We start from the raw sequence: 15,498 nt of genomic DNA on the forward strand, positions 1-15,498 counted from the left end.
AGCCTCCTGAGTGGCTAGGATTATAGGAGTGAGCCACTGCACCTGGTTTGTTGATCATATTTTTGTAGAGAAATTCGGCCCATAGACTACCTCTGAAAATGATGTAAATTGCTTTTCTGACCTATAAAATAAGAATTATGACAAATTTTTCTTGTTATGGGTACATTTCTAAAATGCAACCTGAGGGCTGGGATGTAGCTCAGTGGCAAAGCGCTTGCTTGCCTAGCAAGTGCAATGTCCTGGGTTCGATCCCCAGTAAGAAAAAAGATTAAAAAAATACAGCTTAAAATGCCACCTGATTTTAATCATCTTACACAGTGGTAGCCAGAAAAGCTAACATGTGACATTCATCAAGCTAGTCCTTTACTTCTAGATGTGTTTGTGACCATTTCTGTGGAACAGAGAAGCAAATTTAGAATTACCATTAAAACACAGAATCTTTAAAGAATTTCAGGATTTCTTAGTTTTCTGTGGTAGTGGCATTTGAACTCAGAGCCTCACACTTGTTAGGAAAGCATTTTACCACTGCAGCCACATACCCAGTTCTTATCTCTAATAGTTATTTTTTCAGATAAGGGCCCAGACCATGATCATTTCCCCTTACACCTACATGGGGTGGCTGTGGAGACAGGGGGTGGTGCTTCTGGCCCCGAACATGACTGATATATCTAACTTGCATAGTAATCAGAATTACAGGCATGGTCCTCAAAGCCACTCTAATTTGGTATTTTAAAAACAACTAAATAACATAATTAAAAAATCACTGGCAATGGGATTTTTACTGAGAACCTCATGCTTCCTTGGTTTGTTGTTTGGTTGGCCCTCTACCACGTGAATGATACTTCTAGCAGGGATTTTTGCTAATTTGGAGATAAAGTTTTATGAAGTTTTTGTGCTCAAACCACAAGCCTCAAGAATTCAGTAGCTAGGATTACAAGCCTGAGTCACTGATGCCTGGATACTATTCATTTTTATACACTAGCTTAAAAGCAGTGCCTAGAAACAGACTTCATATCATTGAAAATCTAGCTTTTGAGCCTTTGTTTAAATTCTGATTTCAACTTTTAACAAGCCATAAGATTTTGACCAAACCATTTTTAACTGAGATTGTAAATTGTATATGTAACATAAATATATGTACATATATACATTAATAAATGTACATGTAAATCATTAGCATAGCCATTAAAATTTAATGCCCTAAGTATTAACATATTGTGATTAGAAGTCACTGACTTTTTAAAAATAGGTATAGATTAAAATTTTTGTTACACAGCATCAAAATGATTTTTTTGAATATTCATGTCTCCCTCTACTGTTCAGGATTTGTTTCTGTAATTTCATGAGTGAATTCATTTGTAGCCAACATAGTAGTTGATAATAAGCCAATTAAAAAAATTCTTGGGCTGGGAATTTGACCTAGTGGTAGAGTGCTTGCCTAGCATGCATGAAGACCCAGGCTTGATTCTTCAGTACCAAATACAGAGAAAACAGCTGGAAGTGGTTCTGTGACTGAAGTGGTAGAGCTCTAGTCTTTAGAAAACCCAAGGACAGTGCTCAGGCCCTGAGTTCAAGCCAAGACTGGCAAAAAATAAATCCTTGTTTGTCAAATACACGAATTTTATTCCTGTAAGATTTCTACAAGTTTTTAGCCTAATGTTCCCACTCTTGGATGTTCACACAGCTGTCTTCTTGTCTTAAAGATCTCAATGCACTTCTTCCTCTAGAGAGGCCTTCTTAGCCCCCAATCACAGTGAATCTTACTTCTTTCAGTCAGCAACTATTTATTTAGTACACAGCATGGACCTGGCAGCAGGGCTATAGTTGTGCACACCACAGACAAGACCAGCTTTCTTCGTGCCTTGCATTTATCACAGGATATGATCTTGTCGGTCCCGTTCACTGTGTGAAACTTTTTTTTTTGGTTGGTTGTGGGACTTGAACTCAGGGGCTGGGCACTGTCCCTGAACTCTTCAGCTCAAGGCGAGTGCTCTACCACTTTGAGTAACAGTGCCACTTCCTGTTTTCTGGTGGTTAACTGGAGATAAGAACCTTATAGACTTTTGGGGGGATTGGGGGTAGAGGGAGAAAAAATAAGAAACTCATAGACTTTCATGTCCAGGTTGGCTTGGAACTGTGATCCTCAGAACTCCTGAACAAGATTACACTTGCCAGCTGTGCTTCTAATAAACAAAATTAAAATGGATAAAATAAAACAAAGTTTTGATATAAATGAATATTAAAAGGGGTAAATAAAGTTTCATCAAAATTAAAATGGAGAACTGTAGTAATATTTACCCAGTATAGAAAACTAGCTAAATGAGTAAATCAAAGACTAAATTGTAAGAACCTCACTTCTGGGAAGATGGCAGTGCGCAGGTCGCTGCGGCACGGGAGCTCGTCGGGAGGAGCCCTCAGTGAAGAAGGACAAGGCCAACTTTCCTGGTGAAAGCCTGAAGACAGAGCTTTGTCCACCATGAGTGTCACTCCAGTGGTCAAGAGTCATGGGATGAAGTTTCCTGAGGAGTAGCTGCTAAAGCATGGATGGACCCAAGGCAAAGGCCTAGGCCGAAAGGAGAATGGCATCACTCAAGCCCTCAGAGTGACCCTGAAGCAAGACACTCATGGGGTGGGCCATGACCCTGCTAAGGAGTTCACAAACCACTGGTGGAATGAGCTCTTCAACAAGACTGCAGCCAATCTGGTTGTGGAAACTGGACAGGATGGAGTACAGAGAAAGCGCCTTTCTGAAGACACTGCCAGTCGAAAGTGCTCCAAACCTAATTTATTGTATCAGAATTTGTGAAGGTATTAGAAGCTGGACAGCCACACTGACTTCAAGTGGAGTAAAACCAAACAAAGGCTTGGAGAGCAACAGTGAGGAAGATAACCGGGGACCCATACCTCCAAAGATTCTGACAGATGAAATGCTGCTCCAAGCCTGTGAGGGGCGAACAGCACACAAGGCTGCAGGTCTTGGGATTACAATGAAGACCAAGCTTGCTTGGGTAGAGGCCCAGGAGCAGGCGTTCTTGGCTGGTCTTAAAGGCCAGGGGGGCTCTCAACCACATATGGAGAATGAACCTACCCCAAAAAAGAAAGAAAAAAGGAAGCAGAAAGATGAAGAAACTGTGGCAAATGAAAATTCAGGTGAAGAGTACCTAGAACAAAATAACCACAGCTTCAAGAAGAGCAAGAAGAAGAAAAGACAGTATCAAGAACAGGTTTTAGAAGAGAGAGAAGGAATAACTGTAGGGTACGAAGAGGAAGAGGCTGTAGGACCAAATGAGCTTGAGAAACTAAAGAGCAGAGAACAATCCAATTGGTCCCACAGGAAAAAGAAGAAAAAGAAGAGACAGCACCAGGAAGAGGCAGTGAGAGTCTTCAGTGAAGAAGAAAAAGGCAAGGAAGCTGCAGATAGTGTCAGTACAGAAGAGGTGGACAGCAAAGCACACACTGACCTGTACACCAGAAGCAAAAAGAAGAGGCATCATAAGCAAGAGGACTTGAACACAGAGGAGGAAGGAAGGCTGGAGACTGCTTTAGATGGTAGGACTAGGGAAGCAGAAAGCAGAGCCGGGAGTGATGGCAAAAGCAAGAAAAGCAAGAGGAAAAGACAAAAACATCAGGAAGAGCAGGAGGTTTGGGGTACAAGTCATGAACATGAGGTTGACAGGACTAGGGAAGAAAAAAAGCAGAGATAAAAGACAGCGGTCACTTCTAGAGGAGGAGAGAGCTGGAGTCACCTCCGACCAGAGAGTCAAAAACAAAAAATCAAAAAAAAGAGACTGAAGGTCTGGTCAGGTGGTACTCAATCAGTAACTTTCCAGTTGTAGCATCCTGAGAGCTGGGATGAAGCAGGACTTTTGTTACCCATCTCATTTCCCAAGGAGGAAATTGGAACTTGCTGTCTGCTGAGAGAATCGGACTTATGCCTTTGCTGAGAAGGTCTGTTCTTAACATGTCCTAACAGAGTCAGGAAGCTAAAAGACAAGGAGTGCTGGCAGCTGTGGGAAAAGGACTACAGATAGGGGCATATGTAATTGCAGGAACATCTATGTTAAAGAAGCCAAAAATGCAAAAAAAAAAAACTAAATTGTAAGCAATTTGGGAAATAAGACAATTCATCAATGAGAAGTTATCAATATGATTTATCAATGTTTTATTAATCCCAATATTCTGATTAAGACAACTATATTTATACCATGTTATCATTTTAGGGGCTTTCATTTACTGGCACAAGTGGCTCAGTGTTGTAATAACGGATGTCCTCAGGGCTATACACACAGCACTGAGCTCGATCCAACATGCCCCTGACTCTCCATGCACAGTCCTAACAGAGGTCACTGAGAGGGCCACAGTCACCCTTCCTATTCCTTTGTGATGGGGTCTTGACATCTGAGAGTGAGAAGGGCAGGATTCCTGGGCACAGTAACGCTGATGATTGAGCTGTTCTGGTGAACTTAGTATTGGCCACTTTGTTCTCTCTCTCCCTCTCCCTCTCCTCTCTCTCTCTCTCTCTCTCTCTCTCTCTCTCTCTCTCTCTCTCTCTCTCTCTCTCTCTCTCTCTCTCTCTCTCTCTCTCTCTCTCTCTCCCCCCCTGGGTACTGTCTTGTACAATTTTTGCTCAAGGCTAGCACTCTGCCACTTGAACCATAGCACCATTTCTGGCTTTTTCTGTGTATGTGATTCTGGGGAATTGAACCCAAGACTTTGGGGAGGCTAGGTGAGCATGCTACCATTAGGCCATACTCCTGGCCCTATTCTGTTCTCATTTGTGAAGAAGGTTAATAAATTAAAAATGTGATAAATGATCTCACATGCAACCAAGGCTGTTTGCTTCAAAAATACAATGCAAAGTTATCACCATCATATTTAACTAAGTTTGATTTTGCCCTCTGATATTTAGCAAAATTAACAGCATGGATATGTGTTATTCAAAACTTAATGCAGTCAGGTAATGACATTGAGCATATTCCAGTAGATGAAGAAAGAAGTTGATGTCTTCATGAGCCCTTACTCTGAAAGACAATAAGATATCCTTGTTAAGTTTTTTCAAAATAGTAAGAATTTCAAATTACTGAGGTTGAAAAAGTTACAACCCTACATTTTAAATGAGATTTCTATTTTTTAAAGCACTTTATCCATAGACCAAATCCAATAGAAATACCAGACATAAATGCCAGATAGAAATATCTAGTATGGGGCTAGTAATTTGGCCCAGTGGTAGAGTGCTTGCTTAACAAACATAAAGACATGGGTTCAATTCCTCGGTACCACATACATAGAAAAAAAGTGCTAGAAGTGGTACTGTGGCTCAAGTGGCAGAACTCTAGCTTGAGAAAGCCCAAGAACAGTGCTCAGGCCTGAGTTCAAACCTCTGGACTGCCAGGAAAAAAAAGAAAAGAAAAAAGAAATATCTAGTAATCTTGGAATCTCTAGAATCAATGTAAGCTGTTCTCATTTTGTATAGGTTTCATAATATCTCAGGTAATCTCTTGGCATTTTCAAATTTACCATTTCATTTAAACTTCATAGTGTTCTCTCTCTTTCTGCTTGTCAGTACTAAGATCTGAATTCAGGACCTGATGTTTTAGTATGTCTTTAGCCATACTTCCATCCCTGTTTTGCTTTAGCTATTTTTCAGAGAGGTTAAGTTCTTGCCCTAGGTCACAGTTATTACCAGAATCCAGACCACCAAATGCCTGAAACAACATTCCTAATTCTCCAAGAGTTTTCACATTATATTACATTTTCTTTTCTTTTCTTGGTCGTGGGGTTTTAACGCTGGGTCTGGGCAGTGTCACTGAGCTCTTCAGCTCATAGCTAGTGCTCTACCACTTGAGCCTCAGCGACACGTCCTGTGTTCTGGTGGTTAACTAGAGATAGGAGTCTAACAGACTTTTGTGCCTGGGCTGGCTTTAAACCACAATTCTCAGATCGCAGCCTCCTGAGTAGCTAGGATCACAGCATGAGCCACAGGCACCAGGCCTACAGTTGTTACATTTTCATACTTAGAATTATTCACATGGTGCTATATGTCAAAGAAAGCTAAAAGCACAAAATTTTCTATAGTAAAAAAAACCTGTTAGTATGATTTTGGTAAATTATCACAGCAATTATTTTTGCAGCAGTATGTTCATGGAGATGAACAAAATTAGAGATACAAAGTTATACAAAATAATTGCAGTAAAGACAGGAGGTGCCTTTCTGTTTTTGTTTGTATCTTAAAGAAGGTATGTAGAAGGCACAAAGGAATTAAAAGTTCTGAAAACATGTAAGAGGTCTATAAATTCTGAAAATATGTTCTGTTGTTGAAACTGCTATAAGATTTCAATTTTTTTTCTTTGCCCATCCTGGGGCTTGAACTTAGGGCTTGAGCACTGTCCTTGAGCTTTCTCAAGGCTAGTGGTCTACCACTTGAGCCACAGCACCACTTACAGCTTTTTTCAGTGTACTCGGTACTGAGGAATTGAACCTAGAGCTTTGTGCATGCTAGGCAAGCACCCCAGCACTAGGCCACACTCTGGGCCCAAGATTTCATGAAATCACGATAGGTTCAAATGTATTATTGGTGTATTTGGTCAGGGTAAACATGGAAAAAATTAATGGTCATAGTATCATGGAAACATAGAGCTTTAGAATTCAAGGGAGAGGTCGAATATATTGGAGATGTGTAGCTTAAGGTTTGGTCTTGAGCCTCAGATAATACTAAGGATGTTTAAGTTACATAGAAACTTGGCTGTATGTTTTTACTGGGTCTTCCATCTGGATTTGTGTAGTGTGCATGAGGGTTAACATGTTTCCTTATGGGCATATCTAAGTTTCAACTTTTCAAAATTCAATTTTGAGGAAAGCATGATAATGCCTATTTTTTTAAAGTAGCATGCAATTATAAAAAATCACTGGTACTGGGCAGAATTCTAGTAGAAAATGTAATACTTAATATGCAATCAAGTGCTCTAACCATGAGGCATATATCCCCACACCCTGAAAATGTAATACTTACGCTGCAATTTCATGTTTTCTTTTACAGAATGAAGTTGCACTCCTTTAAAAGTTTGGAACCGGTTTAACTCAGTACAGCATTGCTTGAAAGCTGTGATACATCGTGGCCCTATGGTAATCCGGGCAGCACGCTCTGCACAGGTTTCATGGATATTCAAACGGGCGCCATCAGAACAACATTTCTTTATCACTGGATGTTTGTATGTAGCAACTGAAATGGTGACAGTACAGTTACCTTTGATCAGGCCTAGGCATACAACACCTCAGGCTGAGAATGAATCAGAAGGCATTCTTGATTTCCACTAACTACCAAGTGAGCTCTTACCATAACCACAGCCATAACCAGTTGGCTGACCTGCCTTTCCTTGCAACTACTCCAGGATGGCCAATGGATGAATTACCTGCACTTCGCACTACATGCTTTGAAAGGTTTCCTGAAAATAGCATTTGCGGTTCCGTACTCTTTTCCTTCAACTAGGCTAAATCCTAATCCCTCAAACTAGCACTTTGGGATCAGAACCCTTTGAGTAAACATAGACTAAATAAGCCTGTTCAACTGCTATCCTCCATACTCAGAAGGCTGGGATTTGAGGATTGCAGTTGGAAGTCAGGCCAGGCAGGAAAATCCTTGAGACTTACACACACACACACACACACACACACACACACACACCACACACACACACACACACACACACACACACACACACACACCACACACACACACACACACACACACACACACACACACACACTTAAATATACATGAAACCTTCCATTAATTGAAGCTAGCTCTGTAGGAATTTCCTTCTGGAAGCTATTTTCAAAATGCCTTATATAGCATAGTACACAGACCTAGGCTAGCATCTTCCTTCCTTGTAAGTGCTCAGTTTAATCAGTGCTCCCCTTTTCAGATCTTTACAACATACAATGAAGGTTAGCTTACAGTAACAGGTGCAAATGGAATACTCTACTGTAATTGTTAGAAATTCCTACATTTCTGTAAGCATGATTATTCACTGAACCCAGGACACAGACCCCTCTGGTTTGATGTCCTTCTTACTGTAAAAGGTGAGTTATCTGTTTGTTACTAATTCCCATTTGATTTATATTTTATTTTATATGGTTGGTGATGGGGCTGGAACTCTGGGCCTGGGGGCTGTCCCTGAACTCTTCAGCTCAAGGCTACCCCTCTACCACATTCAGTAGAGCACACCACAGGGCTACTTTTGGTTTTCTGGTGGTTAATTGGAGACAAGAGTCTCACGGACTTTATTGAGCTGGGCTGGCTTTGAGCCTTGATCCTGAGATCTCAGCCTCCTGAGTAGCTAGGATTACAGGTATGAGCTACCAGAGCCTGGCAGGATTTATATTTAAATCATAGTTTTAAATACTATGTATTAAAAAAAACCTGTGGACTTGTATAAATGTAGAAATAGTATAGCTTTACAGTTATACATTAAAGTTAATCAAACCATAGATTTAGAGTGGAAGAATATGATCTTAATGGCACACGATGTTTGTAGAGAAAATGTATTTGGGACAAATAAAAATTCAATATGTCATTTTAAAGAGAGAGGTAGTGAACGCCCAATTTTCTCAGATTAAGATAGATGAACAAAACAGATTTTTTTAAAAAAAATTGATTTTTGTCACTGAAAAGAGTTAGACCTCCACAACTTTCTTTTCAACCCTTCTGTTAAAGAAGTACATGGTATTTCATTTGTCTGGAGGTTTTTAGTGGTATACTTCTAATGTTTTTACAATTATATAATGTTTTCAAGGTACCTTGTTCTTCTAGTTTCTGTTGCAGATCTCTTCTTGTCCTAATAATTCCTTTAGAAGAGTCATCTATTAAAAAAAAAGTAAAAAAAATACTAATGAAAAGTAAAAGAAGGAACATGAAGTCCAAAATTAAAAACATTCTAGGGAACTAAGTATTTTAAACATTCATAAATCATTCATTCAACAAATCAGTATTGATTGCGTTTCCAATTAGCTATTGTATATTACATGTCTTAGCAAGACTTCTCCCCGCGTAGTGGAGCTGAGAGTGTTTGGTTTGTTTAGCTAGGTTTAATTTAGAAACTTTAACTGTTTCCTATTTATTGGTTACAACAAACTAAGGATTTAGAGTGAGCAGTCTTGCTGGATCACTGATTTTTCTTATTTGCTATTTGAGCTATTATTACACATGTAATTATAAATGCCACAGGATGAAATTAATCATGACAATTTATTTATTAATTAATTTATTTATTTATTTTTGGTCATGGGACTTGAACTCTTGGTCTGGGCGCTGTCCCCGAATTCGTCAGCTCAAGTCTACCACCCTACTCCTTAAGCCACATCACTACTTCCGGTTTTCTGGTGGTTAATTGGAAATAAAAGTCTCATGGCCTTTAGTGCCCAGGGTGGTTTTGAACTGCAATCCTCAGATCTCAGCCTCCTGAGTAGCTAGGATTACAGGTGTGAGCCACCATATCCAGCTTCTAATTATGAAGAATTTTATAACTACAGAAAAGGTTATTAAGATGCTATCTCTGGAAGTGGAGGTAGGGCTCAAGTAGCAGAGTGCCAGCGTGGTGTGAAAAGCTAAGTGAGAATGTAAGTTCCTGAGTTCCATGTCCCATTATCAGCACAATATAGGTAAGGAAATAAGAAAATAAATAAATGTGCTTTTTATTGTTGAAGCATTCATAGTGTCTGATAAGACATGTAACTAAGTGTAGGAATGTGTGCTGTCCCTCTTTTATTACTTCGAAATGATGTAGTTCCTATAATATCTTTCCTATTGATGAAGAACAGGCCATTGGGAGGAAAGGCTAGGAAGAAGGAAAAACATAACTGTCTTTGGTGTGTTGCTAACTGATCAGAAGAGCTTGAGTGCACAGTTTGTCTTTCTGGGTTCTACTCTTATCATCTTGATTGCTCATTTTACCCAAAACCGTACCTATAGAAAGGACCTGATCAAGTCAAGCACCTCAGGGGACCTGAACTCTTCTAACAATATGACAAGAACATAAAATCAGAGAAAAGGGCCCAGTTCCTAACTGTTAGTGACTAGAGCTAGAATATGACCCTTCTTTCTTACTCCTGCCTCAGTAATTCCAACTATACTAGTAGGAATGAATTTACATTAGGTACATTACAGACATAAAGAACTATAAAAACTCAAACTCTTCATAGTTAAGCTTGTAACTATGAGAAATTACCAGTTCCTTTCATTTCAAAGTGTGCAGTGCTAATGGCCGGAGAGTCCACTTTATACTTATCTTGAATTGTCTGCACACCATATCTGTAGAAACAAACAAACAAACAAAAAAGAGGGCTGATTATGTGACTTAGTGGTATAGTACTTGCCTAACATTCATGAAACCCTGGGTTGGATTCCTTGGTACCACATAAAAAGAAAAAATGTGGAAGTGGTGCTAGGGCTCATGTGGTAAAGTACTGGACTTGAACACAGAGAGACTCAAGGACAGAGCCCAAGCCCCGATTTCAAGCACCAGTACTGGCAAAAAAAAATTATTTATGGCCGGGAGTTTGGCCTAGTGGTTAAAGTGCTTGCCTAGCATGCATGAAGACCCGGGTTCGATTCCTCGGTACCATATATAGAAAAAAGCCGGAAGTGGTGCTGAGGCTCAAGTGGTAGAGCTCTAGCCTTGAGAAAGTCCAAGGACAGTGCTCAGGCCCTGAGCTCAAGCCCAGGACTGGCAAAAAAAAAATTATTTATGTAAAGGCATATAATGTTCTTTAAATTATATTGCTTTTCCTATTTTTCCTCCTTTTGGAGAGATTTCAGTCAATTATACACATAGTGTACTTGTATATTCTTACCCTCCATAACATTCTCCTTTCCACTTTACAAACCAGCTGCTTTCTCTGAAACAGTTCTCCTTTTATAATTATATATTATTATTATTATTATTTCTAGTTCTATATTCTAATATGGATGAAAACATGTGATATTTATATTTTTAAGCATGTCTTATCTCAATCAACACAATCATCTTCCATTTCATTTAATTTCCTTCACACAATTCTATTCTTCTTTATAAATGAATGATGTTCTATTAAACAATTTCTTATGTTCTTGAATATAAGTAATTGAAGAAATCTACATATACCCTTGTGGACAGTATTACTATTGCTCCCACTATAAGCACACTGCCAATTAATTTGCCCAAGGTCACAGACCATACAATACAGAACTAAGAACTGTCTTGAAGAACCTGTGTTCAGAATCAACTTTTTCAGCAGCAACCCAATACCACAGTTAGTAAGAACATTGCAATCAAGAAAATTTAGGAAGCAAAAAGACTTTTTAATGTCAGTATTCTCTAAGGTGTTGCTTATGGAGTGGTTTGTAGAGTATTCGTGGTGGTAGTGGTAAGAAATAAAATAGTGCTTAGAACTCTTTCAAATACAGCTCTGGGCCCACATATAAATTAACTTTAGCAGGAAAGTCTATTCATATGGAGAATTCATTCTGACATCTTATTTTAATAGCTACAGAAGAGCATGGACCTGAGCTTGCTGAGAGGCAAGAGTGTTCCTTTGACTTTTACCTCCTATGTTTTTCCTGATATTTTCATGGCTTCCTTCTTTCCTTGAAACTGCTTGACTGTCACTTCCCTAAGAGAACCTTTCCTGTCCACATTTTACTGGTACCCATTATTTCTTTTCTCTTTACTTTCCTTATTTTTATTCATTATACTAAAGTCTAGTCATCATTATGTATTTATTCTTTCATTGGTTCAATCTTTGTTACTTTTTCTCCTATACCATACAAATGCTAGTTCTAGGAATGTCTTTTCCTACCTTCCTTCCTTCCTGCCTTCCTTCCTTCCTTCCTTCCTCCCTCCCTCCTTCTCTCCCTCCCTTCCTTTCCTTCTTTCTTTCTTTGCCAGTCCTGGGGCTTGAACTCAGGGCTGGGCACTGTCTTAGGATACTTTTTTCTGAAGGCTAGCACTCTGTGACATGAGCCACAGCACCACTTCTGACTTTTTCTGTGTATATGGTTTTGGGAATTCGAACCCAGGGGTTCATGCATGCTAAGTGAGCCACTCTCTCCACCCTAGGAATGTTTTGCTTTTCTTTTCTTCCTTCCTTTCTTCTTTCCTCCTTCCTTCCTGAATTCCTTCTTTGCTTGCTTCCCTCTCTCCTTCCCTCCCTCCCTCCCTTCTTTCCTTTCTTTCTTTGTCTTTCTTTTTGTGAGTCTTGGGGCTTGAACTAAGCTTGGGCAATGTCCCTTAGCTCTTCACCTCCAGGCTACTGCCCTACCCTTGAGCCAAGCCCCATTCCCATTTTCTAGAGGTTAATTGGAGATAAGAGTTTCAGGTCCTTTTGTGCCTGGGCTGACTTTGAACTTTGGTCCTCACATCTCAGCCTCCTGAGTAGCTAGGATTACTGACACTATCCACCTCTCTGCCATTTGCATGACTTTCTTATTCAAACATTAGATTGCCCAATTGGGATGCACCAATGGAGGAAAGTATTTTCAAATTTACACAGTCTGTTTAATTCACTATTTCACTTATCACAACTAACATACATTGTGAAATAAAGATAGCTCACTTCACTTATGTTTGTTTCAGTCCCACACTTTTTCCAGAAAAATTAAAAAGCAAACTATTCCCAAAATATACATAGCTAAAGGTATTATACGAACATACCTAAAACTTTCCTGAGGCTACTTTCCTTTTAAATTAGTTCTCTTGTTAATTATTAACATGAGAAAAGGGGATCTACAAGTAAGAAAACTAAAATTGGAACTTAAACATCCTTGTAAATACCAGGAATAAATACAGAATGTAATTGATAGAAATTAGATATGCATAAATATATTTTATTAGGAGCCAGTCTGAGTAGCAGAAAGAATTCAGAACATTCCAGGACAAGAATCACACTCTAACCTTGACTCTGTCCCTAATGTAAACCCAGGAAGTTCTCCTTGCCTCTAAGCTGAAAGTTTCTTGTCTTTCAAAAGGAAGTAAATAAAAATTATCTAGAGTAATAAAAAGATTGTGGCCATATGACACAATCTCAAATTAGATACAAAAATCTATTCTAGACATGGGATAGTTTACAATGTATAACATTTTTAGTGCAGGGAATTTGTGAACATCTTGGTGCATGTTTTAAATATATATATATTATATTTATGGTAAAATGAAAAAATTGAAGTGAGTAAAATTCTATTTTTGTCCCTTTCTATCAGTGATCCTTGGCCAGTCACTTCCTTATGTGCATATAAATTCATATATACATAGTTTATCAATTCAATAATCTCAGATTATCTTTCAATGCATATTTAAAGTTATATTTATAGACATGACATAATTTTTTTGTATGATATAGGATTGTAAGCTGGATTTCAATAACACTAAAACTGGTAGAGAATCAGCCCTGCCAGTGGCTCACACCTGTAATCCTAGCTATTCAGGAGGCTGAGATCTGAGGATAAAGGTTCAAAGCCAGCCTGGGCACAAAAGGACCTGAGACTTATCTCTAATTTACCTCTAGAAAACAGGAAGTGATACTTCGCTCAAGGGTAGGTTGATAGCCTACAGCTGAAGAACTCAGGGACACCGCCCAGGCCAAGGTCAAGCCCTATGACCACCCCCCTAAAAAAAGGTAGAGAATCAGCTTGAATATATAGAAGTAATTACAATAGATTTTCAAATCACAGTATTAAATCTGACCTCAATTAAGTCTGGTTTAACTGTGTAGAGTACACACACACACAGAAAACAACAACAACAACAAAAAACAAAAAACAGCAAAAACTACAAAGGAAACAAATCACCAAGTACAAATAAACAAAAACGTATTTCTTATCTTGAAATTTTCCTTTTAAAAGAGAAATCTGAATAATCATATAATGTTTTAGAACTAGCAATCCTATAAGAATTGTCATCTTGTTAGGTGGTCATCTGATCAAAAGGCTTTCTTTTGAGTTTAGTTTTAGAAATTAGACTATATTTGGCAATATCAAGTAGAGAAAACTGTTTACAAATTCACACAAGCTGTCAAATTTACCATTTCAATCATCACCATTGTAAAATGAGGATAATGTGACTCACTTACATTTGTTCTTGTCCTTCACTTTTCTCCAGGAAGATTAAAAATAAAAGTATTCCTAAAGGACCCATGGCCAACAGTCTCATAAAAGCATGGAAATAAGCTTCATGAACTACTTTCCTTCTAAATAAAGTGAACTTGAAGAATCTGAATAAATTTGTACTCTGGTTAATTATTAATGTCAGATATAAGGATTTCTAAGTAAGAAAATTAAAATGAGAGCAGAGATCCTGCTCCGGTGGCTCATACCTATAACCCTAGCTATTCAAGAGTCTGAGATTTGAGGATCTCAGTTCAAAGCAAGCCCAGTACTAAGTCCATGAGACTCTTATCTCCAATTAAGCACCAGAAAAGTGACAGTGGCCCTGTGGCTCAAGTGGTAGAACACTAGCCTTGAGCTGAATTGCTCAAGGACAGGGTTTCCACCTAGAGTTCAAGCCCTCCTACTGACAAAAAAAAAAAGAAAAGAAAAGAAAAGAAAATTAAAATGAGAAAGTAAGATGTCTTCTCTTGCCAAGGAATAAATAAGAAAGTAATTTTACAGGAATTTATACTTAAGGCACTTATTTCTACTAAGATAAAAGGACTGTACAATGGGAATTTGGCTTCATGAACAGGGACTCAATCCCAGAAACCAGGAAGTTATATTGCCTCCATCCTTTCTTCTCTACAACATAGTTTTTGCTCTCTGAGGTTATATCAAGTTTGAACATGGGTGTGTTGTTCAGTTTTTCATTGTTGTGACAAGTTATCTGAGAGAAACTATTTCAAGGAGGAAAGATTTATTTAGGCTCTTGTTCAGTTGCTCCATTGTTTCTGGAGCTCTGAATAGTAAGGCAGAACATAATAGTGGAAAGCATTTGGAAGAACAAAGTAGCCCACTACAATGCACAGAGACAGACAGGCAAGCAGAGGCTAATTCTAGTGTATGCTTACTTTAAAGGTACAACACAAAGGACCTACTTCTTCTAACCAAGACCATCCAATTATGACTCTACCATTGGCATAGGCAACTGAAAAACTGAAAATTAATGTGATCCAATAGCCTCCATATAGTAGCTAAGACTTTAACATAAGAGCATCATGGGAAATTTCAGATTCAAATCAATGCCTCTGATAGATTTCTTTATATTGATAAAGATCCACCTGGATTTTGTTTCATACTGATATGATTTTAGAATTTGTCTCCATTAGTTTAGGCTCTCTAGGTAGTCTTTGAAAAAGATCTAAGTAGTAAAGTCTTTGGTATTGTAAATGGTCTAAGGATAACCTAGACCTATAAAATGAGATTCAGAGAATAGTCCTTCAGACTTCCCAGTATAAAGAAGGAACTAAAAGAAGAAGGAACTACTCTGTACATCACTCAGACAATAAAATAAAAAAAAAAGAAGGAACTAGACATTA

The 15,498-nt window shown here is 38.5% G+C and overlaps 1 protein-coding gene and 1 pseudogene across 1 annotated transcript; one reads left to right on the top strand and one right to left on the bottom strand.

Moving 5' to 3' along the window:
- The first annotated feature begins 2,476 nt into the window (after positions 1-2,476).
- Positions 2,477-3,792, top strand: LOC150065864 (G patch domain-containing protein 4 pseudogene; annotated as a pseudogene).
- Positions 3,793-4,603: 811 nt separating this feature from the next.
- Positions 4,604-14,228, bottom strand: LOC150065865 (complement C5-like). Its single transcript, XM_090330544.1, has 5 exons — positions 14,101-14,228; positions 10,224-10,306; positions 8,797-8,859; positions 7,010-7,219; positions 4,604-5,021 (listed from the first exon to the last, which is right to left on the bottom strand). Exons 1-5 carry the CDS (start codon positions 14,178-14,180, stop codon positions 5,017-5,019), a joined length of 441 nt encoding a protein of 146 aa, XP_090186670.1. The 5' UTR covers positions 14,181-14,228; the 3' UTR covers positions 4,604-5,016.
- Positions 14,229-15,498: the final 1,270 nt, after the last annotated feature.

This window comes from Megascapheus bottae, chromosome 3, assembly GCF_031878675.1.
Source record: "Megascapheus bottae isolate mThoBot1 chromosome 3, mThoBot2.hap1, whole genome shotgun sequence".
NCBI classification, from domain to species: Eukaryota; Metazoa; Chordata; class Mammalia; order Rodentia; family Geomyidae; genus Megascapheus; species Megascapheus bottae.

Bases quoted from the DNA above. Each gene is read 5' to 3' on its own strand.
- LOC150065865 (XM_090330544.1), bottom strand. From the start codon at position 14,180: ATGAGACTGTTGGCCATGGGTCCTTTAGGAATACTTTTATTTTTAATC. The intron at 10,307-14,100 runs GTAAGTGAGTCA...TTGTTTCTACAG, and splicing joins AGTGAAGGACAAGAACAAAT to ATATGGTGTGCAGACAATTC. The intron at 7,220-8,796 runs GTACCTTGAAAA...TCACCATTTCAG, and splicing joins ACAGAAACTAGAAGAACAAG to TTGCTACATACAAACATCCA.